The sequence below is a fragment of the Empidonax traillii genome, unplaced genomic scaffold, assembly GCF_003031625.1.
Source record: "Empidonax traillii isolate 1590-97213 ecotype Southwest subspecies unplaced genomic scaffold, ASM303162v1 scaffold112:size1231168, whole genome shotgun sequence".
NCBI classification, from domain to species: domain Eukaryota; kingdom Metazoa; phylum Chordata; class Aves; order Passeriformes; family Tyrannidae; genus Empidonax; species Empidonax traillii.
Genome location: NW_020955305.1, coordinates 491,919 through 507,331, shown reverse-complemented (window position 1 = coordinate 507,331; position 15,413 = coordinate 491,919). Strand labels below are relative to the sequence as shown.

The 15,413-nt window shown below is 36.0% G+C and overlaps 1 protein-coding gene across 1 annotated transcript in view; it reads left to right on the top strand.

Annotated features, from left to right (window-relative positions):
• RXFP1 (relaxin family peptide receptor 1) overlaps positions 1–15,413 on the top strand; it is a 49,697-nt gene that overhangs the window by 12,006 nt on the left and 22,278 nt on the right. Inside the window, exon 2 of the mRNA XM_027882859.1 lies at positions 8,044–8,199. Coding sequence (XP_027738660.1) covers positions 8,044–8,199 — 156 coding nt within the window. The remainder of the gene's footprint in view (positions 1–8,043; positions 8,200–15,413) is intronic.

Here is a 15,413-nt window from a genome sequence, read left to right as displayed (position 1 = left end):
TTGTATAATCCAGCCATAACTGGGGCGGGGGGAGACAGTGGTTTGAACAGGAGTGTGTAGACACATGACAGGAAAAAAAAAAAAAAGGAAGACAGGTTTGCCCTGTTTGACCTAAGAAAAGTTAGGCAAAGGGTTATGATCTTTTAGGTTGTTTTCTGTTATGAGGAGACCTTAATGATAGTCACATAATTCTTTGCTTATTTGCAAATACTCTGTTCTCAGAACCTCCTAAAGTTTGAATATCAACAAGTAATTTCCCTGTTCATTGTCTTTTAATTTCATCCCCTTATTCTTTGCAACTTTCTCTGAAGGCTTTGCTATAAGTACTTTCTGTCTCATCTCCTGAATTTCTTTTTACTTCCGTGCTTGAATGTACACAAACTCTTTTCCTGTATATGATATTGTGTCATGGAGTCGTTTAAATCCACCTTTTATTTTTGGAAACTTGAGAGACATATTATAAATGTCTGTTGCTTGTTAATTTAAATAATTTAGTTTTCACAAATCACTGTCTCACTCTTGCTTACTTTACACATGGCTGACTGAGTTAACTTGTTGAAAGAAGTCTGAAATTAACTTCTTTACGCTAATCTCTAACTACTCTCATTATGTATTTAAATTCAGAGCTCTGGTTATCTAAATGAGGTGAATGATTGTTGCTTGAGGGACACCAATTTCTCAGTAAATATTTATCTTTAACCTTTTTACTAAACTAAATTTTCAATTATTGGTATGCTCAGCTTTAAAAAAATAAATCCTTCAATAGCTTGCTACTGAGTGTGTTACAAGATAGGAGAATAAATGTAAGATACGTGGCAAATACTGTGATACGAGAAACTTTTTTCTGTAGGATTACAAAACTTCAAGAATGTCATTCCAGGTGTGAAGCTTCACAGATTGTTTTGGGGTATTTTTTAAATACTTGTGTTTAAACCATTAACTCCTATAACTGTGGTTTGTTAAAGGATGAAAAAAATCATTACTTGAAATAAATTTATCTTTGGGACTCAAAGAGTCAGCCCAAACATACTCCTTAGTGGTTATGAGAAAGAATCAACTCCTGGGAGAGGAGTCTTCCTCAATTTTGATAGCTAAACATTGCCTTTCTAGGCCTTCCAGGTGGGATGGTACTGACTAGCACAACGTATTTAACTGTGCTAGTTAAAGGCACACTCGGGCCTTCATTTTTATTCAGTATCTAATGCCATCTGAGCAAAACCCTAGTGTTTCATGTGTCCAGCTTTAGACTTGATGTTACTCTCCTGTGAAAAAGAAATAAGTGAAATTGAGAAGTTACACTGATGCAAAAAAACACAGGGACAGGCAAAGAAAAGCTTACCTTGATGTAATTTCTGTTGGAAATCGTATCAGAATACCCACATAGAACTTATTACTAAACAGAAATAATAATCAGATATAATTTAAATTCTGTTTATTTGGAAGAAAAGAGGAAGTGAAGCAACAAAAAAGTTTGGCTCTGTTCATTACTTTGTGTCTTTGTTGGGCATTGGGCTGAACCCTCATCCTCTGGGAATGCCCTACAAAATTTGAGGTTTTGGATACAATTCATTTTACTACATGTTGGGACTTTTACAGATATTATTATCTCTTTCAGCTCTTTCTGTGCATCAGAATCTCTTTGTTCCAAGTTTTGTGCAAGCAGAACAAAGCCACAAATTAATAGAAGGTATAAGAGCCAAATCCCCTGGCAAGGTGACCAATCTGAGTTCCTCTACTGGCAGTTTCTGGCCCTGGAGTGGACTTGTCTGGCAGTTAGACAAGAAAGATCTTCCAGCACTATAACTGGATTAATTAGACTGAATTATCTGTGGCATAACCAATAACTAGCTTCAGTGATGTTGTTAGAGATTGGATGTGATATTTTCAAAAAGAGGGTACAAATTTTCTGCTTTGGAAAATGATTCTGAAATGAAAGCATTGTGTAACCCGCAGCAAGATATAAAGGTACCATATGAAATTAAAATCAAAACAGGTACCAGATTGGCATGTAAAAGTCTTAATAGATCCACCTGCTTTGCTAAAATCCTTTGTACTGTGTTTGGTTTAATGAAAGCAAACATTAGGTGTAGTTCAAATGCTACATATTTCTACAATGACATCTAATATGATCTACCAAAGATAAATATAATGCAATAAAACCAAAAATGTAATTCTTGTTGCAAAAATAACAGCTAAACATTAAAAAAAATGCTAGTGTTTTAGAAATTACTCTGCTGCAGCCATTTGACATTCTGAATAAATGCCACTGTGCCACTTGCATCCAATAAAATCTAATATTAGAAACACGATGCATATGCAACGCATATGTTTAGAAAAGGCTACAGGCATCAGGGCTGAACAATTACCGTAGCAGAGGAGCCAATTACAGAAAAGGCAATGTGGTGACACAAGTTTAATAATACTTCTGTGGGGATCCTGTAAAGATGTTTAAATCTTTTAAGCCACTGATGCTTTGTCTTAAGGATTAATGCTAAAGTACCTATCGCCTCGAGACCAAGGTCTATTTTGGTCTACAAATTTTGTCCAAGGGGCAAAACAATGTGTATACATTAACAGCACTAAGGTTCAAGTGAATAAACTCTGTTTTGTTCTTGTATGGAACTAGAATCTATTTTCAATATGCTATTTATGTACAGTTTAAAAATTATTTTTATTAACACTTAAATAATATGGGATTCCTGTTACGTATTCCCAGAAATCACTAGGAAGCTTTTCCCAAATAAAGCGTCCGGTTTAGGAGAGTCTTTATAAAGTCACATACTGGGGGGGGAAAAAAAAAAAGTGCATTCTCATTGATGACATTGTAGTAAGTTAAATAAAATCATGCAAAAGTTAACCTTTCTATTTCTATCCTGAAATACAATGGCTTAACTTCATCCTTGTCTCAGTCATTTACTCAAAAATCCCTTGTTTTTTTGGAAGAAGCTGAAAATTCTGAACAAACCCAGGAAAATTATTGTAAGAAAGAAATGGATATCATCACTTCTAGATATTCTTGTAATGGTCAAATTTAGACAACAAATTATTTTTTAAAAGTTTTTAAGATGTCATATCTTCTTTTTTGGTCATTGGGTGATTTGAATGCTTCTGATTAAAATTGTTCAGCCACTTGTCACTACTATTCTTTGTTAATCATTAATTCAACATCTCTAAAGTTAAAATAATTCATAGTTATAAACTTTTATAACCTTGTTCTGATTATGTTTCTTTGAAAATTAAGGTTATAGGGCCTGTGAGGTCTGCTCTATATTGCACTAAAGGTTTCTCAAAGCCAGTTCACCTGCCCTTAACACACCTTTCAGCAGAAGGGGATATTTTTTAATCATCTTGAAGTATTCAGGCGCAAAAATGACAGACAAAATTGATTTCATTTTCAATGTTTCTTTTGTTGACTCTTTCTGTTTTAGTAGAAGAAAACATTCTGTCTCAAGACAAGCATTTCAAATGAATGTTTTCAGTCTTCTATTGATCCAACCCATCTCCCACTTTGTCTACAAGTACAGCAACTAAAATGAGTTATTGGAGGGTGGGAAAAATCCCACAGTTTTTCCACTGGTCTCTTTGATAACTTGGGATTTTGTAGGTAAAATAACTTTCCATCAGAGTAAGTACAGGATGGATTTTTCATTACCACGATCATTGCTTGGTGTTTGGTGTCTAAGGACCCTATTTTTAACAACTGTATTTCCTCAGCCCCACTACTTTTAAACTGCTAACTCACTCAAAGTGAACAAAAACATGTTAGCTTATTTGGCTGGTACAATTCATGAGTCATTTTGGACTCATGGCAATGGGTTTCATATAAGTCAAATCCCTGAAAACACAAAAATATTTTCCTGATGCTGTGATATGCCTTTACTTGAACCCATATTCAATACAGTTGTGACTGGTGTAACTAGTAGGTACCAAGCAATGAGTAATGTTGTTTTGATCAGTTTAATTACTTATGACTCAGTCCAATCAGGCCAGTAGTGTTCCCAAACAGAGTCATGCTCACTTGTTTTATTGAAGCTACAAGTAACTGTGTTAAGTCTCCATTCTTACAGTGCACATACCACTTTATTTGGTTTCTCAAACAGTGCTTGTGACCCAAGCTCTGCATTTCAAAGAATGCGCTAAACTAGCAAGCTTAATGAATCAGTTTAGTTGGAAGGAAAGCCACGTTCTCCTGGGAACATCTTGTTCTTGGCTTTCCCAAATACGTTCCTTATTTTTATTTCGTTTTATGAGATCTTAAAGAGGAGCTGTCATGTTCTTTCCCCAGATATTCTGCATCCATGCAACAAAGGAAAGAGCCCTACAATCTATACTAGATGACAACCCAACTCTTGCTTATTCCTTTAGCAAATGAAAGCAGAGTTAACTTAATCTTGTATTTAAAGACTAGCAGGAAAAGTTATCCATTTTCTTCTTTACCTCAGGTGTCTGCTATAGCAATAAGCATCTCAAAGCAGCAGGTCTGGACAAGCTTAAAAGGTGCATGACATGAATTCTTTTCTTTTTGAAAGTTTGAGAAGAACTGGGGGATGGCAAGGGACCTTAAGTACACGGCAGTCAGAAATATCTAGTTTGCAGAATCATGAACATGCACTACTAGGTAGAACACTTTTCTGTATTGAGACAACAAGAATCTTGCCAGATTGTTTGTGGGTTTGCTTTTTGTATTGATATTGGCTCACCTATTTATTTTTTATTTGTTCTAGAAACATTGGAAATATTTTAATATTTATGCTGATCACTACGAGAAAAAAAAGATTGCTTGTACAGGATAAATGGAATGCTTGCAATTATCCCAATGTCAGCAGAAGGTAGCAGATGATTTTCTCTAGGAGGTATATAAAAAAGAGGCTTTTTTACTTGAATCTATCTGTAAAAGCAAACTTTCTGATATAAGCAAGTCTGTCACAGGTTTATCACTTTTCTTTCAGCTGCTAAAAAAAAATTGAAAAAGAAACAAGATACAAGAAGAGTGGTTCAATCTTTTCATAGTGAAAAATCAATCAAATGTAGAAAATTCATCATCCTTAATACTGCATCACAACATAGAGTGACAGTTCATTGTCTTGGCATGATAAACTCCAATGTCATTCAAGCCTGTATTTGTAAAATAATAAGCATAAGATTTAGTTGCTGCTATTGCATTGCTATTTTTATCAATTTCCTCACATAAAAGATAGTGCATTAACTTCCTAAACGCAGAACATAATTGTTTAGATGTTATCTAGCATTTTACAATTAATTTTACTCTTATCTCCTGTCTACCTTTGTCAGTTTTGCCAAATATTTCCTTAGAGTTGATGCTTTTCCACACATAAATCTCCTGCAATCTGCAGAGTCCAAACTTCTGTCTTTTTTGCATAAACAAAGTGATGTTAACAAGTCAGTGGACAAAGACCAGTGCTTTCAATGATTCTATAACTTGTATGAAGCTGTTGAGTTTTGATGTCTTAGTATCTCCTTTCCCGGGCAGATATTTACATGCCAGGGTAATCCAACATAGCAAAATATGAGTAATGTAGAGATTCAGAACAGATGTCATCAAGGCTATAAATGTAGACAATTCAAAACATTAAGCATCATGAGGGAGTTATTCTTTGTGGAAGAGTACAGATTTCTAAAATGTAACAGTAAATCCCTTAACTAGTTCAGGAATTAATACTATTTGACTAATTAATAATAATTCTTGGAACGTGGTGTAAAATTCCATTGAATGGTACTGTGGGAAAATAAATGGTGTCATTTGAAACTTAAACTGCATGGAGATCAGCCCCTTTAAGCACAAGTTCAGATCAGTCTGTCTCCAGTGTAGGGTAAAAAGCTTGACAGGGTAAGCACAACTGATCTAATGCTTCTGTAATGGATTGCAGGGTAAGTAGTTGTTTGATGGTTGGTTTTGGATGTTTTCATTTATGTTTAATTTTCCCACATTGGTGTCTTTCACCAGACATTTCATTAGCTACTTAGATTGTAGCAAATAACTTCACTAAAGGGAACCTCAGTTGCCTGCTCAGCTTTTTGCAGAAAGACACTAAGTGCTTACACATACCCTGGTTGCTTAATACTGTGCCTGCATAAGATTTTTTTTGCTACTTGTTTTTTGAGTGGAACAAGTTCATGGTAATGTTCTGAATACAGGTACAGAACAGCAGAAATCTTTATGAACAATGTGCAAGTGTGGATTCACCCTGGGATTAGGATGTAGCTTTATTTTTTTGTACCTATACATAAAAGGCACAAGGAGCTAAGGCTCTCTGAGTAATTGCATGGGTTATACAGTTGTGGATAAAAGCAAATCAACTTTTCAAAATCATATGGTGGTTGTTAGCTGGAACATATGACTTTCTATGCAGGGTGCTTCTGACAGCAGAGATAATTCTGTAGACATGGAAATAACAGGATATTTGTCTCAGTTTTCCGCAGCTACTCTTCTTACATTTCAGTTTTTCACAGTTCTTTACAACTGTCAAGGGCTTAACTGGAAGAAGGTTCTTCCAGAAGAGACTCCTTAAGAATCTGAAGTATTTGACTCAATTTCAGGTGATTTCCCTTAGTCCAGGAGAAAAATGAATACAAAAAATCAGATGTTGTGAAAAAGCATATTCCTTTTTAATCTGAGAAAGTTGTGTGAAAGATTAAACTTCGTTTTATAAAAATAGCCTGGAAAAATAGCTGTATGTATCAAAAGTAGCAGATTACTATCTGAATAAACATCACATCACAGTTTATAAAGTTTGTATAGAGTATTTCAAGTGCTCTAAGACAGCAGTGAAATTTAAAATATAATTTGTAGTAGAATTTTTTTTCGTAACAGCATCCATTAAGTCAAATGATAGCTATGATAAGAAAGTGATATTCTTTTTTGAAAGTACTTCAAAAACGTGGACTGAACAAATTTCATTCTAGACTAATTTAAAACCTTCTCCACAGTATTCTTCTGGGAAGAAATTGGTCTTGTGTGACAAGAAATCTGAGTTGGCACCCTGCAATCCATTATGGAAGCAGTAGATCAGTTGTGCTTACCCTGGAAAAAGTGGTGGTGGCAGAATTTGTCCCTCACGTGCACTGGTGTGACTGGTAAGGCATCAGGCAACTGCAAATGTAGGCAATTGCAGCAAGGAGAGCTGAAGGACAGGGAACAGGTAGACTTCTCCAGCTGCCCTGGCTGTCCCTCATCAGCATCACTCTGCGTTTCCCCTCAGCTCTGCTTGGATGAAACCCCTGTGAATGCACCCCTTGAATAAAGTGTTTGGTGAAATTACTTCCTAAAAAGCATGGGTTTAGCAGAACAACATTTGTATATCTAACCTTCACACCGATAGATTTTAAGCAATATCTCCACATTTTTTGGACTGGACCGACAGCTCTTCTAAAGGGTTCATAACACCACCTTTATGTTGTTTTACTCATTTTTCTGCAAAACTGTGTCACAGATTTGATCTTAGTTGTCTTGCTCTTTAATTCTTGACCAGTTTACATCTAGAAACTGTTTTAAAATGAGAATTACATAAAAAATATATGTCTGATTTGTATAAAAGGACTTCTCTATCTGGGTCTAAAGTTTCAGCACCAATGAATATCACAGAATGGTTTGGGTTGGAAGGGACCTTAAAGATCATCCAGTTCCAACTGCCCTGCCAAGGACAGAGATACCTTTAGTTTATCTGGTATATTGCTATCATTAATTAGTTTCTAGTGCAAAGAGAAACAACCCTTTAAAATAGTGACCTTAGGTCATTTGTCTTATATGACTAACATTTTGGTCTTATTAGGAGGATGCATGGGAAGGAATTACCTGTTTGCTGTATATGAAAGAAAATTTTAATAAGTTAACAATATAACAGTTTTTTGCCAAGTTTAGTAAGTATTTCATATACTATTTGTAATTTCATGTCCAACAAACTCATAGTATTTGTTGCTTGATTCTCACATTCAGAAGTAAATGAGTATTTATAAAAGCATACTATCAAATACCTTTAAACAGATCATAAAGGGTTTGGTTTTTTTTTTTTTGTTCCCACTTAGTCATCTGTGACTCTTTGGAAGATCGTGTTTCTGGAACTGGGGTCAGGTGCCCCCTGGGCTACTTCCCGTGTGGCAACATCACAAAGTGTTTGCCCCAGCAACTTCACTGTAACGGTGAGGATGACTGTGGGAATCGAGCCGACGAAGACAACTGTGGTACGTGGTTGAGACTTTTCTTTGTGTCTGGCACCTGTAGTCACTGAAAACCCATACAGAGCTCACATAAAACAAAAGACTGTAGAGTGTTAGGAATAGAAAAGGTACATGCGTTGCAGAGGATGCAGCAGGTCGGCTTTAGCTGATAAAGCCACCCAACAAGCCATTTGTTTGGTAAGAAGAATGGACCACATTTTTCTTTGTATATGGTATCAGTTTATCCAGTTTTATCCCTGCTTTGGACTTGTTTCCATATGTCATTTTGATGTGTACAAAGGGATGTATGTGATCTATCAAAGACCACTTCCGAGGAGAGGTAAATCTGTGTTCCAACACAGTTTATGTAAAGCTTACTATGACTTAAACAAAATTTAGAAGAATTGTCAAGGGTTTTCAGAAATCTTTTATGTACTTATGTGGTGGTTTTAATCTAGGCCTTCCCTGGTTACCAGTTTGTAACCAAGGAAGGGGCAGTGTTCCCAGTATTCCATACAATTTTTACGTAAATCGTGGTATAAATAAGAAGGGAGGAGAAGCCTTCGTTCTTCTTCTCTTCCGCCGGAGTTTGGGAACAGTGGGTCCCTGCATTGGTCTCGCTTATCTAAGGCTGAGACCTGCAGCATCCACTGACCTGCTACGTGGAAGCTTGGAGAGTGCTGGCAGTGTCTGCCAATCCTGCTTTCTAAGGGACATGGTGAGATTTGTTTTACTAGTTATTTTACTAGTTCTCGGGTTTGATTGCGCATATCTATTCGGTGTCCCTTTTTGTTTCCTTTTGTCCCTTTTTCCCCTTTCCCTATCCCTTCAGGGGGTGTTTGGATCCCCGTTTGCTGTGTACATAGCATCTTAACTGTAATATACATAAAATATATTTTTTATATAACTAGTTTGATTTTCGGGTTCTTCAATTTGCATAGTTTTTTTTCCTTTGCCCTGGGGGAAGTAGAAAGGGGGAAGGAGAGGGGCTGCTACTGGGAGGTTGGGCATTTAGCAGGGAGCCAAGTCTGAACCATCACAACTTATTTGAGAGAAACACATTTGTGTGAGTGTGCTATGCAAGTTGCACCACCAGCAGGCTTTGGGTTTTGAAAATGTAAAAATTTCAGGAAATACACATAGTCAGGTCACTTCTGCATGTTGTTATGATCCTTATCACTTCTGGCCCCTCTGGATGGTAGCTGTGAGCTTGACTTGGCTTGTAGGCTCTACCTCTACTGCAGACTGGATAGGATCAGGGTATAGGCTTTGCATGGGCACTTAACTGTCCACGCTGCTTGTTGGTGAGCATGGCCCTGGCACAGCTTTAGTTTGTGCCGAGTCACATCTCTTCCACAGTGTTTGGACACAGCTCAGACCTGGGATAGTCTGGAAAGGGGCTGCTATATCTTGTGAGAAGAGAACTTAGCCATTTGGTTGTGACCTAAGGCCGTGGGGAGAGAAAATCAGCCCTGGCACATTTTATTTATTGCTATTGTCATCTTACAAACAGCCTGCATATTTTCAGAGGTACTCTCCAGAGCTGCTGATCCATGGCAGATGGGGAAACTAGGCTTCCTATTCCTTAGTATTTTGCCTGTAGCCATGGAGGACAGCGAGATGCATGATGCACTGCCCCACACATTGCCTCCAGCTCTCTGGAGCCAAGCAGGTGAACTGTTTGCCTGTCCCAACCGGCATGTTGTCATCAGATCTGGGTGGGAGGAGTGGGAAGAATTAAAATATTAAGTGAAAATTCCAAGCTGTTTATACTGAAAGAAATTTTCTGAAAGAAATTTCAAACAAAAGATGATAAAATTTCACCAGCACTCTCAGCAAAGTCAACGAAGTTTTGAAAGTAGTTGTTCTCACTGTATGTGAATTTGATTTTTGTACCTATGTGAAGTATCTTATTCTTATACCTGTCAAATTTCAGTGTCCAACTACATGGGAAAATTACTTTTGATTCTAATCCCACCTAATGGACCTGCAGCATTTTGTAGTTTTATGTCATTTGCCAATGCTATAAACCTACTTTCTGTTGTAATTAATCAAATTTCTGAACAAAAATTTCTCATTCTGTTCTTTTCCTGTAATCATCTTGGCCTACAGTGGCAGAAATTGCTGATGGTGTTGCCCTCTTATGTTTAAGAATTCTGAAGTCCATAAACAGTTGCTTTATCCATGTTTAATTTCTGTATAATACCGAAAGGTCTATTGTACAAGGACTTGCTGAAAGCATCCAGCTTGATGTAATGCCATCTAGGATATACACAGTTTTGGAATGGAAGTATAAGACAGTATAGAATCACAGAATCCTTTAGGCTGGAAAAGAACTTTAAGATCATTGAGTCCATTAATCAAAGAGAGTTCTTTGCTTCTCATCTGTGTCATTATTGATACAGAACTGAGATATTCTTGGATTACTGAAAATAAATTTCAAAAATTCAATTAGAAGTAACATGGATTGGCAATGAGCAGGGACAGTGCTGCAAGAAGTGATTTATTACTGAACCCTGAAAAAACAAACAAACTTCATCAAGTCCTTAGCAATGCCTTAATATTATTCTATAGGAAGGAGCGTGCAAGACAATTCAGCTGCAATACTGAATCCTCTTTTTTATCTGGTAACTCAAGAATGAGTTAGCCTTGATTTCTGAAAACCTAAATTACAAAAGATGAAGAGTCATTGTATTGACTTACTGGGAAAACTACACATTTGATGTTTTTCTCATATCTTGACTCCCTATTCTTACTGAGAAATGCATGCCATGTATAACAGGTAATTGTAATATTCAGTAGTAATATTTTCTCAAAAATTGGTATTGTAGTCAAATTTGTTGTTCAGTTAGAGTCACTTCCTTTCCTGAGAATATGGAATGTCCTGATGAGATTTTCTGCAGTGCCTCTGCGCTATAGTAAGTGTGGGGATCTTTGTGGGATAACTCTGTTTTGTGACTATTCATCTTCTTTAAAATACAAGAAAGGAAGCCTCAGTGATTAGCTCCTGAGACAAAGAAACAGTCTGTGTTACTTTTTTTTTCCCATCAGTTTTCCAGGACCACTTCAGCATGCCTGGCTTGTGCCAGCAGTTATATCTGGGTCCTTCTACCCATTTTTTAAATTTACAACTAGTTTTCAGTTGAAGTTATTGCTCCTGGTTACAGAAAAGAAACTAAAAATTAAATTATTCCATTATAGTAATTGTTTCATGCAGTACCATTGGAAATTTTAATCTCATCTACAAGGTATTCCAATTATGTAGCTCAGCTTTTAAATTCCTGAACACTTTGTCACCAATTTGAATGAGAACTTTGAGTTGGCAAATCTACAAGGTTCAACTCAACAAGTGTTGGGAGGGAAAAGTCAGTGTAGACCCTCAAAAGAATTCAGAAATACCTTTTTCTTTTTTTTAAAATACATGTATCTCAAACAAAGCTATATAAACCAACTGCTTTACTAACAATTTCTTTGGTAATGATAAAGCACAACATAAAGCCTACACTAAACCCAGTATTATGACATAAGGAAAAAGAAAGCAAAAATGTGTCACAGATTGTAGTTCTTCCAGTGATGGAAAGAACAATATGATGAAGAAGAAAAGGAAAAAAAGATAGTTCTTTTGAAAATATAATACTGCTGTTTGAAAACACAACAAAACAATAAAAGAATAGGTACTCTAAACACAAGAAAATCCAATATCGAACTGTTCAATACAAGCCTCTAATTGTGCTGAATATTAGCAGCAACTGCAATTACTGAAATAAAAGTTATAAGAAACATCAGTGAATGAAATAAGAAGCAACTAGCATATAAAATGCATGTAGATTTTTCAAGAGAATTACTATAAACTGTTTGAAAGCCCTTGAAACAAAAAGGCAGCAGTGCAAAAGAGACCAACATAATAGAAGCCTCTGAAAATAATGAAACCCGTCACTCCAACTATCTTGTAGAAATTCCATCATTTCGTCTCTTATTTAGGAAATTTGTCTCATTCCCCTCTTTATTCCTATAGAAACATTTATTGTTGTAGTCTTTGAGATAATTTGCAGTATTAATCCTGTTTCAGGCACTGTGTGTGCTTGGTAACAGCAAAACATGATTATAAATATTTCAAACTAAACAAAATCCTCACTGAGAGATGTGTGCTCAGACGTGCTGTAATCACTGCTCGCATCCAGCCCAGGCACATAAAAATTGGCTTCGTGGTGTTGTTCTGCTTCCTCTTTCCACCATCCTCTCCACATCCAAATAATAAACATAAAAGTAAGGTCCAGAGAAGTGAAATGACCTCAAACTAGGATCACAGGTAGAGCTGGGAACAGACTCTAAGTCTCAGGCTACTGTGTTAGAGTTTAACATCAGGGTGTGAACATCCTGCTTGCCAACTCAACTTCAGCATTTCTGTCACTTCTCTAAAGGGGTGAATTATAGCTGATATTTTACAGGAGAGTGAAAACTCATATGCCTTTGCCACCTAGTTTGGTTCCCAAAACCAATAAAATACTGCGTGTGATATCCTAACAGGGAAGAGCTAGAGGCAATGTAGTAAACTGCAATAAGAGACGGAAGCTAGCAATTTATCATGTCTGCAGTGATGAGAGGCTATGCTTCATCTATCACTAGATAACCCTAAATGTGCATGGAAAATACAATCTTATCTTTTTAACTTGAAAACACAATCCATCAAGTAGAAGTGAGTGCCTCTGTAAATCTGCCATGAAAATAATATTTTTAAATAAAAATAATCTATTTAAAGTTTTGTAAATTGTCATAAAGCTTAAGATTTTGAGGAATTTCCTTTTTTAGACCTGAGCATGGCAGTAAATTTTTCTCTGATGTTCTCCTTCATGGTCATCCTTGCAGAAGCATCGAGTTCTTAATTAGGCTGAGGGCATTGTGAAGCAGTTTAGCCTGTATCACACTTCACCTGGTGTTTTGTTTCTGTCAAAAAAAAATTCAAAATGTGCAGGGAAAAAAAAGACATAGCAATTCCAGCATCCTTCTGTGCCCAAGCTTGTTTAAGGATCAAGTCGGCAAAGCAGAGCAAGTTTGATACTGTTTTGTCCTACTGAGACTACATTTGATTTCAAACTTAATGGCTCCTGGCTAATTTTCTAAGAACTTTTCCCTTTTGTTTACAGCAGTAAGATTTGATTCCGTAGCTACTTGGCATTTATAGATGAGAGGTTAGAACATTTGTTTACTTCACTGGTTTTTTTAAACGTGAGCAGGAAGGATAAATACTAGGCATAATCACAAATTCTGCTCTCCTAATGCTATGGCAGTGTTGACATGGGATTTGTTCCTAAAAGAAGAAACTAATATTTCTTACATTAAAGACATTACAGCTGCAATGTTACTGTTAACGTAGTCTAAACAATCTCTAGGCAAACCCTTTGATGCCCAGTGGCATAGTAAAAGTGCCAGGTACATATTCCCAAGTACAAATTCATGGAAAAAAAAGTGTTCTGGGTTCTCTGCTTTGACAGTGATGCTTAGTGATAAAAGAAAATTAAGACTAACAACAGTAGATTAAGACAGCAGTTGATTAATGAAAAACAGAATATTTTTGATGTAACTTTTCACTGAGCCTACGTTTTATTATCTCAAGGTGCATGTTTGTTTAAATGAACAAATTCTGACACGCGAAAAATTGAAAAAACATATGAAAAGATAAATTGTAACATAAACGTACTCCATGCACTTGGAAAGAAGTAAACTAACATTGCCAGTAATCGTCCATGGGGTTTTTTTTGTTTTTTTCAAAATACCTACTATCTGAGTTGCTTTAGACTCAACAGTAGTACACACAAACAAAAAATAATTCTTTAATCTCCTCCTAATTAAGTATTTAAATTTTAAAACTTGTACTTTATTTTTTCTTTTTCTAAGTTCTCTGATATGCTGTCTACTTAGAGGACTGAATGAGCAAATTTTTGTCCTAGATAAGGGTCAACTTTCCCTGAATAAAATTATCCTACTATTATATGCAGTGATAAAAGCCTAATATTCTCAGTCTAACAACTTTTATGTAATTATCTCTTCTGGATACAACATTGGGTCAGTTACCATGTTGTAGTCATAACATGCTAATTACAAAGTGCTGCAAAAATTCTTAATGCAGTTAAATTTTAAACCACTGAGAGACTGAATATTTGTTTTTCCTGTGTGATCTTTGTTGCAGTATTGTTCCTAGTATTCCACACATTCTGCTGGATCATCAGCATGATTTGGTCATCGGAACTGTAAATTAGCTGTAACTTTAATGTGATACCAGTTCATGGAAAGAAGCTTTCCCGTAAATTGAAGAGTAGCTTAGCTCAAGTTTCTTGTTTCAAAACCACCCATCAACTCTTGAATTTATTTTGGGAGAAATATTGAGATATGATCAGACCTCAGAAGGTATTGGGTTTTTCTCTGGACTTTACACCCTACCTGGCCAGTTTAAAAGCATATTTTATGATGTGTCTTCAAGTCACATCCCTATTGCTCTGTCACTAATATAATTACATGTTATCATCCTGTACCTACACGTTCTTAAAATACCTTGTATCTAAAGTACAAGTGTACTCATTTCTTTATAAATAACACTGCTTTCAGATTTAGAAGTTTTTACTAACTTCCATTGGGGTTGGATAGTACACAAACATGCAGGCAAAATCTATACAGTTATTGGATTTATTGTGTTCTGTTCTAATTTAAACACAAATAATATAACTGATGTAAAATCTCCAGCCACCAGGTCCAAACCTGGTGTTTGGACCACAACATATCTTATGGAGCAAAGGTGAGCCTAAGGAGAACTGGCCTGGGCTGACACCACTAAAATCAATAGAGAGACTCTCGCTGTCTTCAGTGAGCAAAGAATAATAACTTCCCTTAATTAGGAAACTAATGAAAAGCTTGTATGTTTCCAAAAACCAGTGTTAGTGACTCATGTACCAGCCTTCCTAAAGAGAATTAGAAAAGACTATTTGGAAGGGCAGTGATTTTAATTTTTTTTCTTTATATGAAGAAACTAGGCTGTGATCTCCTTCAACTTGTCACAGAAAGAGCAGATATAATATACAGTCTCTTCCCATGTAGTTTGTGATATGTAACTTTCATAAATAATTGTCTCATTTTTTTTTAGCTCAAACTTAATGAAGATTTCAGTAAATATGGTTTACGTTTTGCATAAAATCAGGGTTACTGTCATATCACATACTGAATAGCTGCTATGCTCCATCTCAAAA